The sequence below is a fragment of the Zootoca vivipara genome, chromosome 5, assembly GCF_965207765.1.
Source record: "Zootoca vivipara chromosome 5, rZooViv2.hap1.1, whole genome shotgun sequence".
NCBI lineage: Eukaryota > Metazoa > Chordata > Lepidosauria > Squamata > Lacertidae > Zootoca > Zootoca vivipara.
The window spans coordinates 511,473-526,492 of record NC_142588.1 but is presented as its reverse complement, the minus strand read 5'-3'; the positions used below and the strand labels follow the sequence as shown (position 1 = coordinate 526,492).

Sequence of the window (15,020 nt, the reverse complement as noted above, 5' to 3'; positions counted from 1 at the left end):
TATTTTTAGAGAGCCATAAGTCCATGTGTGCATTTCTTTGTAATAGAAGATTCCTTTGTTTCAATGAATGGAGCTGTCTACACGCACAAAGCTCTGGGTGCACATCAATGTGCGTTGGGTGGTCTAGGTCAAGTGATAAAGTGCTGTTCTCAGGAGAACTTCAACCAGTCTCTAACATTACACTAGTTAGAGACCCTCACAACTCTGGGATTCACTGCCAAAGTTGACTCTTTACTGGTTCTCTTTTCAAATGGGCCATGTAGCCATTGACATCTGAGGAGCTGATAATTATAATTTTATAAACAACTGCTGCTTTATGCACAGCTTCTGGTGGGCGTCTGCTCCCTATTATTGCAGAAATACAGATCATTAATGTTTAATCAAATATTTTATGGTACCATATTTAAGATGCTTCTCTTTATTGCCAATCTTCCAATTTTAGAATGAAGCAGATTGAAGACTATGCCTACAAATTCGCTAAGAATAGATCTGTTGATGAAGTAATTGAAAGGCTGAGGGAAAGTATCCTGCAGCAGGAAGCTACTGTTAGAGATGGCTTTCTTGCCTTCACAAAACAAGCCAGTGGGAAATTGAATAAAACTGATTTTCGCAAGGTAAATGTAAATTTATTCGGTCATTCAAACTGATGTGGATTGTTTTGCATTGAGTTTTCCTGTTATCTCTTCAACTTAAGTTTCTGACTCTCTCTCTCTCCCTGTGTAAAAAAACTGGCATTAACTCTTATGAAATTCTTCATAAATAAATGTTTGACACACAAACTGTTGCTGCAATCCCAAGGCAGGCCGTAACAACCCACAGGGGTGATCACTTTTCAGACAGTCCACTATGTGTGGTGGGTGGACTGTGTTGCTCTTTGTGGTTCTCATCCCTGACCAGTGATTTCTTTTTTTAAATATTGGTTCCCCTTCTTCTTTGAAAATTAGTCCGCTGTGGTCTTTCAAAAGCAAAAAATAAGCTGAAGAGTGAGGTGGGGTTCTGCACCCTTATTAAAAAGACCAGGTTGGGATATTCTTGTTTTTTTATTTTAAAGCCCAACTCGACACAGCCTGGTTACCAACACCTGCTACATACAACATCTTTTATTTGGGTAGTTTGTTCAGATCAGCTGATGAACACTCTGTAGACTGAATGCTCACTTCCCATAGCTGTGTAGACGAGCTAGTCTCTTGGCACATTTCTGCACAAAGAGTCAAAGTACCGGTATGACCAGTTGTATCTTAGCCACAATTCTCTGCATTATTAGGCTACCTAAGCCCCACCTTTTCATTTTGAGTTGGACAATGAAGCTGTGTCGCGGTTTGGATCCACAAATTGGGCCTTTGCATAGGTTTGGTAAAAATCCCACTTAAGTTCTGGTGGATCTGGAGACCACACCCTTACTTGCAACTAGGTGTGGCCCTCCCTGTTGCCCCCCAAGCCTCACTTACCAGGGTCACATGATGGTGTGGCTTCTGGCAAGCTTTTGCAGCAGGCATGGGTGAGGCTCGCATGGAGGTGCTGCCCTGCGGGATTCCGGCACCCAAGGCGGCTGCTTCCGTTTGCCTCATGGGCAGGCCAGCCCTGCTTACAATGGATTGTCATTGCACGCTAATGGCCCAATTGAGAAGCTTTCTAAATGCAAGAAGCTCCTAGATTTCAGCTTCAGGAGCAGCCTCCTGCATGCAATTCCTGTGGCACTTCTGACACAGAGGGAGCTCACCTGTACAGGAGTTCCACTACTCTGCACCTAGAGCTTTGCACCAGAACCATTGACTCAAATTCTGGGGCACGGCAGATCTTTTTGTATTCATTGTATTTATGCAATCGCAGCTACCTTTTGTATGCCACACTCCTATGGCACTAGAATTAAGCATTCGATCTGATAGCAAAAAGCCTGTACTAAAGCACAAAGCAGCTAATCTCTTTTCAAAAGCTTTGAAAATCTACTGAAAAGAGTGATAATTTGCTAATTAGAGTATTCTCACTTCTTCTTTTTATATTTTTATGCCATTCAGCCATATGATGCGGCTTCCTTTTTCTTTTAATCTCCAGAGCTAAGAAAGTAAAATGGAATAGAATAGTGAGAATAATCACAATTGGAGCAATTACAAAAGGATAAAAATATGAAGTAGAAAGAATGTGCTCAAATTAGAAGTACAGGAATAATTGGCAATGATTAAACTGGATGAAGTATTACTAAACAAGGCCACAATCTTGGAACCACTCGCTTATAAGTCTTTCTGCTGAGTTTAATAATGGTACTCTCCACAATTGGCCACAGTGTTAGTGCTGGGCCACAAGGTGTGGCTTGTTTAACTGTACTGAGGATGAACTGCATGCTAGTTTTCACAGCTTTATAGGAGTAAACCAATCGAGCAGGTGAACAAACCAAAGAGTGGCTGGCTTAGTTTTCCATTCAAGCCAGTGTTTGTGACTTAGAATAATAGAATCATAGGGTTGGAAGAGACCACAAGGGCCATCCAGTCCAACCCCCTGTCAAGCAGAAAACACCATCAAAGCATTCTTGACATATGGCTGTCAAGCCTATGCTTAAAGACCTCCAAAGAAGGAGACTCCACTACACTTCTTGGCAGCAAATTCCACTGTCGAACAGCTCTTACTGTCAGTTCTTCCTAATGTTTAGGTGGAATCTTCTTTCTTGTAGTTTGAATCTATTGCTCCGTGTCCACTTCTCTGGAGCAGCAGAAAACAATCTTTCTCCCTCCTCCATATGACATCCTTTCATATACTTGTTTCTCCCAAACTGTGATGTCAGCTTTAGGTCATGGCTGTTTGTTCATTTATCTCCAATCACCGTTGGTGGGGACGCAACACTAAGTGAGCCATTCTATTGGTTTTCTTGCTCCACGGAGGAAGGGGCAAAAAGCGAGAGTTTGAACTACATGCACCAGCACACAGTTTATGCACAGTGTGGTTAATGTCTGAATGCACCTATCATTCCAACATTGCAGGTGAAGACTGCTGGGTTGGGGCAAGGACTGTTGAGCTTCAGCTTATGGCTTGATGGTTGAAAGCTTAATGAACTACCTAAGATGAGGACATTGGTCACTTAAAAACTGTGGCAATGCAATTCCATACTTGCTCATAGAGGGGCTTACTCCAAGGTAAACTGGTACAGGATTACAGTTGTAACAATGTAACCAAGAGTCTCGACAAGAAAATGCTTTCATTGTCATCACACAGACAGTGGGGAACAACAGGTGCTGTCTTAGAAAATGCATTATCTTCTGTGTGCGAGAGAAGGCAATGTTTCTTCAAAAATGGTACCTGCCACATGCAACTTTTATAAGTATTTGCACTAAAATAGTTTTTTAAAAATGTCAAATCTGCTGCCCCATTAACCTTTTCAAGCTTATTGATTGATTTAGTGAATTGACTAAAAGTTGCAGCCCCATCTGAACCAGCAAGTTCTCAAGTAGGAGAGCCCTTATTTGAAGCAGAAAAAATGGGCTTGATCTAACCGGAGTTGTTGTTGTTGTTTAGTCGTTTAGTCGTGTCCGACTCTTCGTGACCCCATGGACCATAGCACACCAGGCACTCCTGTCTTGCACTGCCTCCCGCAGTTTGGTCAAACTCATATTCGTAGCTTCGAAAACACTGTCCAACCATCTCGTCCTCTGTCGTCCCCTTCTCCTAGTGCCCTCAATCTTTCCCAACATCAGGATCTTTTCCAAGGATTCTTCTCTTCTCATGAGGTGGCCAAAGTATTGGAGCCTCAGCTTCACGATCTGTCCTTCCAGTGAGCACTCAGGGCTGATTTCCTTAAGAATGGATAGGTTTGATCGTCTTGCAGTCCATGGGACTCTCAAGAGTCTCCTCCAGCACCATAATTCAAAAGCATCAATTCTTCGGCTTGCCAGTTCCTTCTCCAGGTGGATCACGTTTAGTCAAAACTCTCCACTATGACCTGTCCATCTTGGGTGGCCCTGCATGGCATAGCTCATAGCTTCTCTGAGTTATTCAAGCCCCTTCGCCACGACAAGGCATTGATCCATGAAGGGGTAGCTGGAAATAAGCATGGGAAATGCCTTTCTTGGCATCCTCCGGCCACTGCTGAGGGGCCTGTGGCTGCCCCACACTGCTGAGAATCCCCATTCTTTGGGATTTGGGATGTAGACTGATCTTCTCCAATCCTCTGGCCACTGCTGAGTTTTCCAAACTTGCTGGCATATTGAGTGTAGCACCTTAACAGCATCATCTTTTAAAATTTTAAATAGTTCAGCTGGAATATCATCACTTCCACTGGCCTTGTTATTAGCAGTGCTTTCTAAGGCCCATTTGACTTCACTCTCCAAGATGTCTGGCTCAACGTCAGCAACCACACTACCTGGGGTATACGAGACCTCTATATCTTTCTGGTATAATTCCTCTGTGCCACCTCTTCTTGATGTCTTCTGCTTCTGTTAGGTCCTTTCCACTTTTGTCCTTTATTATGGTAATCTTTGTACGAAATGTTCCTTTCATATCTCAAATTTTCTTGAACAGATCTCTGGTTTCTCCCATTCTGTTGTTTTCCTCTATTTCTTTGCATTGCTCGTTTAAGAAGGCCCTCTTGTCTCTCCTTGCTATTTTTTGGAAATCTAAATTCAATTTCCTGTATCTTTCACTATCTCCCTTGCATTTTGCCTGCCTCCCCCCCCCCACTATTTGTAAGGCCTCATTGGACAGCCATTTTGCTTTCTTGCATTTCCTTTTCATTGGGATGGTTTTCGTTGCTGCTTCCTGTATAATGTTACGAGCCTCCATCCATAGTTCTTCAAGCACTCTGTCCACCAAATCTAAATCCTTAAACCTGTTCCTCACTTCCACTGTGTATTCATAAGGGATTTGATTTAGATTGTATCTTACTGGCCCAGTGGTTTTTCTTACTTTCTTCAGTTTAAGCTGGAATTTTGCTATAAGAAGCTGATTATCTGAGCCACAGTCAGCTCCAGGTCTGGTTTTTGCTGACTGTATAGAGCTTCTCCATCTTTGGCTCCATCTTTAGCCTTTGCCCTGCTTCGTTTTGAACTCCAAGGCCAAACTTGCCAGCTGTTCCTTTTATCCCTTGGTTCCCTACTTTAGCATTCCAATCCCCTATAATGAGAAGAATATCCTTTTTTGGCATCATTTCTAGAAGATGTTGTAAGTCTTCATAGACTTGGTCAATTTCACTTTCTTCAGCACTGGTAGTTGATGCATAAACGTGGATTACTGTGATGTTAAAAGGTCTGCCTTGGATTCGTATCGAGATCAGTCTATCATTTTTGAGATTGCATCCCAGTACAGCTTTTGCCACTCTTTTGTTGACTGTGAGGGCCACTCCATTTCTTCTACGGGATTCTTGGCCACAGTAGTGTCAGGAGTATGGGCAGGAGTCAGGCTCTGGGGCCTGTAGTGCCTTGCAGGACTGGGGCCTGCCTCAGCTTGTGCTGGGGAAGTAAGGCGTGGCCACACAGGTGAAGACATCAGCTTGTGCTGGAGCGGCAAGGAGTAGTCACCCAGGTGAGGCCACTTGAGATGTCACTGCACCTGGTGGCAGGAGCTGGGAGGGATAAAAGCCCAGCATTTCCCTTCAGTTCTTTGCCACAGCAACGCTATCCCTGCCTGGTTGCATCTGGCCTCCTGCTCCTTGGGCCCTCGCCTTGTCGACGCCTTACTCCTCGACCCTTGGACCTTCGCCTTGCTTCCTGTTCCTTGGACCTTCGCCTTGCTTCTTGTTCCTTGATCCTTCGCCTTGCTCCTTGCTCCTGGGACCCTTGCTTTGCCTTCGTCTTGCTCCTCGACCCTTGGACCTTCGCCTTGCTCCTCGACCCTTGGACCTTCGCCTTGCTTCCTGTTCCTTGGACCTTCGCCTTGCTTCTTGTTCCTTGATCCTTCGCCTTGCTCCTTGCTCCTGGGACCCTTGCTTTGCCTTCGTCTTGCTCCTCGACCCTTGGACCTTCGCCTTGCTTCTTGTTCCTTGAGCCTTCGCCTTGCTTCTTGTTCCTTGAGCCTTCGCCTTGCTTCTTGCCCCGTGGACCTTCGTCTCTGCCTTGCTCCTTGACCCTGCAACTGCCTGCTGCTGGACCCTCAGCCCTGCACCTGTTCCTGCTTCTTCACCACCATCTTGCCTCTGGTCCTGACGCCCGCCGACCGGACCGTGACAAGTAGTAGATATGATGGTCATCCGAACTGAATTTGCCCATTCCCATCCATTTTAGCTCACTGATGCCCAGGATGTCAATTTTTATTCTTGCCATCTCATTTTTGACCACATCCAGCTTACCAAGGTTCATGGTTCTTACATTCCAGGTTCCTATGCAATATTTTTCTTTACAGCATTGGACTTTCCTTTCGCTTCCAGGCATATCCGCAACTGAGCGACCTTTTGGCTTTGGCCCAGCCACTTCATCAGCTCTGAATCTACTTGTACTTGTCCTCCGCTCTTCCTCAGTAGCATGTTGGACACCTTCCAACCTGAGGGGCTCACCTTCCAGCGTCATAACTTTTATATGCCTGTTGTCTTTGTTCATGGAGTTTTCTTTGCAGGGATATTGGAGTGGCTTGCCAGTTCCTGCTCCAGGTGGATCACATTTAGTCAAAACTCTTCACTATGACCTGTCCATCTTGGGACAGAATAGTTCATAGCTTCTCTGAGTTATTCAAGCCTGTTCGCCACGACAAGGCAGTGATCCATGAAGGAGTTAAGCACTTACAAATCCTATTTGATTTCAGTGGAAGGGAACAGAGCATTTCCTGTTGAAATCAGTGGGTGTTAAAAGGGGCAGAGTTGTGCCTAGTCTTTTATAAAAAAACAAAAACCCACTCCTGCTTTTTTCTTTCTCTGCCAGCTGTTGGATGATATTGGGATGCCAATGGATGATGAGCAGTTTAATCTACTCATTGAAAAACTAGGATTCCCTGCTGGAGGGCTGAGTTATCTTGATTTTGTGGGAATATTTGAAGGTAACTGGATATTTATTGATACCTTACTATAAATATTCTGAAAAATGTAAATCTTTTTTTCTTATTGGCTGGGAGGACCTTCTGAGCTTTGCTTATTCTCAGAATAAGTGCTCTTCCCTAATACATGAAAGCAGCAACCTCATGAGTAAGCAAGGCTCAACCATTTCCCCCAAAAGGTGTTCAGGGTAAGGATGGGGTCCTCTTGTACGGTGGTGGCTGATTTTCCTTCTCCTCTGTGTGGGGGAAGACGGCTAGACTCAAGGTTTGTTGGTTTCTTAATTCTATTGGCAAAAGTGAGAACCAAATCCAAAGAGTAATAAATTGCGGCATAATTCTGCGATTCATGCAACGTTCTTTTGGCCGCAACATGCGTCTCTTAGCCAATTCCTCTCTGTTTTGGCTTGCTGACACAAGCAGCCCTGTCAAAGACAGCAGAGAGCCAAATAACGGTAAGGAACTTAAATAGCCTTGCCAGCCCCTGAGAACCTCTTCGCCCCTCTTCCTTTGCACTGAAGCCAAATAGCATGTGTCCCTTGGCCTAATTTTATGTAGGTCAGGGGTTGGCAACCTGCAGCCCATGGGCCACAAGCATTCCACCGGGGTCATTTAAACAGCCCATGAACCAAGCCGTCCGCCCAGCATGTCCCCACGCTCTGTGCTAAACCAGTGCAGCACGGAGCGGGGACTCGCTTCCGCAGCGCCAAAAATTGTTTCTGTGCAGATACGATCCGCTCATGGAGCGATCTCCACGGGAGTGAACCAGCCTAGGTGAGGTAAACCTTGCTGGCCCCTAATGTAGGCCCTGGCCTGTTTTTAAAAGCCCCCTGCAAGAAATCTGTTCAGGTCTCAGGTAAAAGTGATTTGGCCTCCCCTGGCAGGTAGGGAAGAATTGGGGGGGGGGAGACAGGGCCAGCAAAAAAGAGAAAATGGCAGTGGGGGCACTGGCAGTATGTAAGATTGTGGCCCTAGACTGAGAAAAGCTTGCCAGCCTGCTACGTATATTTGCGGTGAGCAGTTCAGGCAGTAAATGTTTTTATTGCCCAGATATTACAAACCCTGTGATCTATGTTTGGTTGAGAGGGAATGACGGCTCCAATATCACTACTCCCTGAGCTGCGTTAGCCGAGGGGGGATCTCAAATAGGGTCTCCCGGGTGCTGGCTCAACATTCTCACTGGTATATCACACTCATTTCTAGTGTCAGTAATTTGAATCTACTTCATGATTGTGTGGACCATTGGTCACTTTGGCGTGATGTAACTATTTCAGATTCCAGAATGAGTGGACACTCTCCAAATCGACGAGCCAATGCCAGCAAGTGTCACTTTGTGTCCGCTGAGGAATGCCTCGGCCAGTATTCTGATAAGCTTGTGGAGGAATATGGGGTAAGTGCAGCCAGCTCTTTCCTGTCATTTATTCATGCGATATTTTATTGTTATATATTTGCATTTCTTTGCACATTTCCCTCATGTGTTGCTATTGTAAGAGAAAGAATGATATCAATGGAACCCTCAGGGCCTTTGAATCGTAGAATTCTAGAGTTGGAAGAGACCCCAAAAGTCATCTACTCCAACCCCTGCGATGCAGGAATCTCAACTAAAGCATCCATGACAGATGGCCATCCAACCTCTGCTTCAAGACCTCCAAGGAAGGAGAGTCTACCACCTTCCGAGGGAGTCCGTTCCAGAACATTATAAAGTTCTTCCTGGTGTTGGAATTCTTTCCTGTAACTTGAATCCATTGGATTTCTCCTCTGGAGCAGGAGAAGACATCTTCCATGTGACAGCCCTTGAGATATTTGAAGATGGCTAAACATACCCAGCTCCCTCAACCATTCCTCACAAGGCTTGGTTTCCAGACCTTTGATCATCTTGCCACCCTTTTCTGCACACATTCCAGCTTGTCAGTATCCTGCCTAAATGGTGGCCCCCAGAACTGAACACCGCACTCCAATTACTCAAAGTTTCACCTTTAAGAGACGCCCAATCATCTTGGACTCCCTTATCTTTGAGTATTTCTGACCATGGGATCTCACCCGTTGGTTCCTTAAGCTTTTTGAAATTAGGCTTCTTAAGGTCCAAAGTACATGTCTCTGTATCATGAAACCCAAGAGGACATGATAACCTCCTCCCAAGGTTCCCAGGACTCTCATTTCATCCCTGTTGGTGAGGAGCAGGTCCAAGACAGGTGATATCCTTGTTGCTTCTTCCACCTGCTGGGAAATGAAATGGCCAGTGAAGAAACTGGGGGATTTGAGGATGGCTCCTTCTAAGCAATTTCCCTCCACTGTAGATTCAAAAATCCATGTTTCATTCCTGTTCAGATCAATCTTGGAGCAGGTCTGCCTGTTGGGCTGCTTGTGTCGTAAGCTGCTTCTGTCTGCTAGTATAAAAGGCAGTTTCCTTCCACAAACTATCCATGTAGGATGAAAGTTTGAAGTCCCTTTTCCTTGCCCTTCCAGGAAGGAGGGAGCCTGAGTTTATCACATTCACAGCAGAGGAAAGAAGTTGTCCTGTAGCTGCAGCTGGGGGTTCTTAAACATTCAGGTGTTCATCGAGCAAAAGAAGATTAGCAACCTTACAAGAAGAAAAAGCTTAACTTGCAGTAATGAGATGAGTCCTCCCATCTGGCAAGGATCACTGCTGTAGAATTGATATGCCGAGGCCTCTTCCTTGCTGGGCATGATGGGCAAGCAAGCACTTCAAACTTCTCCAGTCTTCCCCAACTGTAGGGATGGTCTGTAGGTCAAAGTATTCTTTACAAGTGGAGTGAAATTGCTAGAGGTATGAGCAATAGCATAACATGTAGCCATCCGAAGGTGAGGCTTGAAAATTATCCATTGGGTGTGTTCTGAGTAGCTTTGTTGGAGGATAGAAAGGCTCCAAAAATATTTCTCTTTAAAGTCATGTTGGCTACATATATGTGCTTCAACTAATCTGACTATTTTTTGTAAAGAGATGCCGTTCGTGCTGGGTTGAAATAAATTAGAAGGAATCAAATGAACAATTGAATGTGATTTGGTGCAGGGCACCCAGTTCCTAAAGCATCTCAGCTTTTGTTTGGAGGCTGTAAGAAGGAAAGGCTAGATCAGGCATCCCCAAACTTCGGCCCTCCAGATGTTTTGGCCTACAACTCACATGATCCCTAGCTAACAGGACCAGTGGTCAGGGAAGATGGGAATTGTAGTCCAAAACATCTGGAGGGCCGAAGTTTGGGGGTGCCTGCGCTAGATCATCCCTACATGGCCTGTTTCATAAACAAACCTAAAGTGACCTCTTCGTGTGAAGATCTGGATCCATTTGCAAAACATTTTTAGATATATAGTTAGTCTAGTGGTATAGTTAGTGATTTGTATAAAAAGGGAAAAAATAGGCCAAGTGTTGGTACTAAATTGAATGTTCTCTCTTAGGATCCATACATTGCCTTCCGTAAAATAGATAAGAACAATGATGGTATAGTTAGTATGCTTGATTTTCGACACCTCCTGGATAGCCTTATGATCAGCATGACAGATGATGAATACAACCGTCTCCTTGGCATCTTGGGACTGAACATTACGTCTACATTAAACTACCCGGAATTTCTTCAGTTGTTCCAAGCAAATACAACTAGAGACCTGCGCCCTTGGTTGCCTTCGACTAACAAGTAAGGAGGGCAGCAGTCTGATGGGTTTACTTAAATTTATGTTGTCATTACCTAACATAGGATGCAAGCTATGTTGTGTGGCATATTTAGGAATTTAAGGATCTAAGATGAGATGCCAGCTACTGTTCGATAGTATTGGAAGAATTTTTTTTTATGCCCTTAGCCTATTTGGTACTTCTAAGATCCTAAGCATACCTGGCAGTAAAGCAACATGTTTCATACCTGCCAAGTTGCTGTCGGAGAAATAAGGGACCGGGCGGAAGTAGCAGACCGGAAGTAGCGCTGCCGCCATTTTGGAACTGGGCGGAGCATGCTCAGAAGTGACTTTTGATGCTGCTTTGCCCAGTTCCAAAATGGCCGCCGTGCCAGAAGTTGCACTGCAACCATTTTGGAACTGGGCAGAGCAGCATCAAAAGTCACTTCTGAGCATGCTCCGCCCAGTTCCAAAATGGCTGCCGCGCCAAAATAAACCGGGGGAAAAAATCCGTTTTTTCAGCTAGGAACAGCTGGAAAAACGGGGATTTCCCGGGGAATAGGGGAGACTTGGCAGCTATGCATGTTTTGATTTCTTAGGATTGCTATTTGTTCATACATATTTCTATTTCCCCATACCTTTCATTATATTTTAAATCCACCCTTTCCGTAATTACCTTTGTAAGCCATGTTGCAACTCATTTGTTGGGAAGTCAGCATATAAATCAGGCCTATTGATCCCACTCCTTTGGTAGCCGTGGACCAAGTTGATCTTCACCATCTAAATAGTGCTGAGTTTAAAAGCTTTCTATTATGTTTGTTGCTCCTAGATTCTTTGGGCACACAATTCCCTTGGAAATGCTGCTTGGGAGTTGTGCATATGGCTCTTCAAATTCCAAAATAGCTAAGATGCAATGCCATATGTTCCTACATATTAAAAACAAGAATCTGCTCACGGTGGGGTAGGGGATGGAGCTGGCTACAGTAATCTTCTAGGCAGAAGGGTGAGGTGGTGGGGAGATGCATTGACAGCTGCTGCACTGTGCCAACTTCCCAAACTGCTTTGGTCCTTGGCTATTCCTGCATTGCAGGGGGTTGGACTAGATGACCCTCAGGGTCCCTTCCAACTCTATGATTCTATTGTGCCTGGGAAGCAACAACAACTCACCTGCCAGAAAGCTAGTGTGGAGGCTTCATCCCACTCAGCATAGCAAGCTCTTTCTGTTAAAAGCTGTTTTAAAAAGTTTGTACTCAACACCAATATATTAGAGCAATTGCTTTCTAGAAATGAACCTCCTTCAGATAGCATTCCAGGCACAGAACAAAGAGCATTTCATCATCTGACTTTCTTTAGAGCAAGACTTCTTTAGTGTGACAGCTGGTAGACTTAAGTCTGTTTCAGAAGTGACAATAGTCAAGGTAATGGGAAGTACAATTGACTTGTGTTAACTGTTCTCTGTGCTTCTCAAGCATTCTGAATTCAGGCTTTCTAAATACTGTATTGTGGGACCCAGGTGGCGCTGTGGGTTAAACCACTGAGCCTAGGGTTTGCTGATCAGAAGGTCGGCGGTTCGAATCCCTGTGACGGGGTGAGCTCCCATTGCTTGGTCCCAGCTCCTGCCAACCTAGAAGTTCGAAAGCACGTCAAAATGCAAGTAGATAAATAGGAACTGCTACAGCGGGAAGGTAAACGGCATTTCCATGTGCTGCTCTGGTTTGCCAGAAGCGGCTTTGTCATGCTGGCCACATGACCTGGAAGCTATACGCCGGTTCCCTCGGCCAATAATGTGAGATGAGCGCACAACCCCAGAGTCGGTCACGAGTGGACCTAATGGTCAGGGGTCCCTTTACCTTTACCATTAAATACTGTATATTCCTGCGTATATGGAGTTAGGCTTGTTTGCTTTAAAAAAAACAAAACCAACCACGAAGGAACAACAAGAAAAATATGACTTGCCCACATCTGGAAAGTGGTAAAACCCAGATTTTGAGCAATGCATTTCAGCCAACTACCACCTCAGTCTGTGCCTGGTGTAGAACAACTGTTTGCTCTGTTGATTTCAATGGTACTTAAATGTGCTATATACTATTGCATTTAATGCCATCTTGTAGTAGGTTACTTGGGAGGGATAGAGATGAGCTGATTAGTCTCTTCTTCTCTGGCTATTTGTCCACTCCAAATGAGCTTTTCTCTTCATGAATCGTGCCTCATTTGCCCTTAGTCCAACTGACCTTCTATGCAATGTCTCAAATAATGCCTTCATTATGTTATGATGAATGTGTGAGAAGGGGATAACTGGCTCTGATTCTTAACACACACACACCCCGGTGTGTCCACTGTAACTTGAGAAAATATCTATGTGTGTTCAGTTCCCACAGAAGTTCTGTCTTCATAGTTGAGAAAGCGCTTTATATCATTAATATAAAGCAGATTGTGGTAGGGCTGCTAGGAAATTTAATATAGGGTTTGGGGCTGTAGCCTAGGTCACAGGTCATGCTGAGTAATGGGGGTGTGGTCATGCAAATCCTGGATCTGTAATTGGTGGAGGGGTTCCCCTTTTAAGCTTCTGCCCTCCATTTTAGAATTTACTTTTGCCTTGGCGTTTGAATCCCCTCCCACCCGCCCCTTTTCTTTTGCAGGTTAGCCTGACATTGCTATGCCTTTGGGGCCGCCTGTATTCAGGGGCCAGTAGGAATTTTTCCAATTGGCTGATTGGCTTTGCCTCTTGGTTTTCGCCTACTGCTTAGCAAATTGTCACAACTTGTTAGGTTGGCAGTTAGGCTTTTGGTTGGTTAATCGGTTGGAAGAGGGGTGTGGCATCCAGGTGCCTACCCCCCCCCACCTTTTGCTCCACATAGAAGTATTCCGTTAAAGGAATCCCGGGGCTTACGCTCTTGTCCTTACCATCCCGCCATTGGCGGGGATGGTGGGCCCAATTCTAAGAGTACGAGCCTTGGGGAACATTCTTGGAAAAAGAGAGGAGGGAATGTCTGGGCTCAGCCACCTCCTCTCCCAGGGATGTTCACTTGACTTCCCTTCAGGAAGTCGGAGCGGGTACTGTCCAAGCGGACAGTGGTGAGTCCTGAACCATGGGGACAGCTGAAGTGAGTCCTGCCCCAAGTGGGCAGATGATGTGAGTCCTGTCCGAAGGGGACAGATGATTGAGTCCTGTCCCAAGTGGACAGATGAGTTGAGTCCTGTCCTCAGTGGACAGATGGAGATAGTCCTTCTTAAGGAAGGACGAGTGGATAACCAAAAGCCTAAGCCAACACTCGGATTAAAATCGTGTAATTAAATCAAGTTGTGGCCTAAATTAATTGCCAAAAACCAAACCATAATTCTGGTGTCAGTTGTGAGTTATTTTAAGGTAATTTCTGGTAAGCCTCGACACACAACTCTGGAAAATGGATCCTGTTCCTTCTTGCGCTCATCCTAACTTTTACTAGATTATGCCTGGTACCTTTAACTCACAGTGGAACACTTCTGTGTTTCCCTATTAAAAAAACCAGGCAATCTAATGTCCCGGTGAAAATAAGTAGCAACTTGCCTGAGTTACTTCGGATCTCATAGGCACTTTGTCTTTTATGTTATTGCTTTGATTTATAAATATTTCTCCCCTCAAATCTCAGCTGCAATTAAGCAATTTGACCAATCTGCATCTGCAAATGATAACAGGGATTAACAGGAGTTTTAAAGACATCATTCCTAGCTCTGCAGCTGGAGAAGGGTGGCGATATTTATAAGGAATTCATTTGTATGCAGCTGTCTGAGATGAGACTTTAAAGCTATCTATACAAACTATAATAAGCAAGCAAGCAAACAAACAAACCTTGTGGGATATTAATGATCGCATTAAAAGAAGACCACAGTTAGTTATCAAAATAATTCTTTCTTTCTGAGACCCAAACAGACAGTGGCGGATGCAGACCTCGCTTGTGAACAAGCTCATTACTATCTTGCTATCAAAGCGCAAACCAGATGGAACGACCTCGCCATGGTAAGCTCTATGTAGTCTTTAAACAAAATCTGCATGTCTAACAGAGATTTTTGAGCTTCACTCAACGTTTATCTTTGATTGTATTTTTTTTTTAAAAAAACAAACCTTTAGCTGCAATAAACAAATAGCTCATTAACAATAGAAACATGTGATATGCTTTGAAGTAATGTATTGCAGTAACTGACTTGAAGCTCCTGAGGCTTCCAACCATGAAGGATTGTAATAGAAGAGACCCCCCCTCTTCCCCCTCCACCCCAATAACTTTGCATATGCATGCAGATATGTTGGTGGTGAGAAACCTACAGCCACGTGGCTGCAATTCCTGCTTGGAGCCTCCAAGGCAGAGGCATTTAGATCAGGATGGCTCACCGTAGATCAGCAAGCATTTCTGAACCCAGTTGGTTAGTAATAAAAACAACAAAAAGCCCCCCCCCAACATTCCCCCCAAATTAGTCTC

The 15,020-nt window shown here is 44.7% G+C and overlaps 1 protein-coding gene across 4 annotated transcripts in view; it reads left to right on the top strand.

The window, feature by feature from the left end:
- Window positions 1-15,020, top strand: part of EFCAB6 (EF-hand calcium binding domain 6) — a 113,134-nt gene that overhangs the window by 53,536 nt on the left and 44,578 nt on the right. For all 4 annotated transcript variants that reach the window (XM_088669918.1, XM_088669917.1, XM_060275194.2 and 1 more), the window contains 5 exons: window positions 443-614; window positions 6,834-6,948; window positions 8,217-8,332; window positions 10,357-10,592; window positions 14,467-14,563. In XM_088669918.1, the coding sequence (XP_088526044.1) occupies window positions 443-614; window positions 6,834-6,948; window positions 8,217-8,332; window positions 10,357-10,592; window positions 14,467-14,563 (736 nt within the window). The remainder of the gene's footprint in view (window positions 1-442; window positions 615-6,833; window positions 6,949-8,216; window positions 8,333-10,356; window positions 10,593-14,466; window positions 14,564-15,020) is intronic.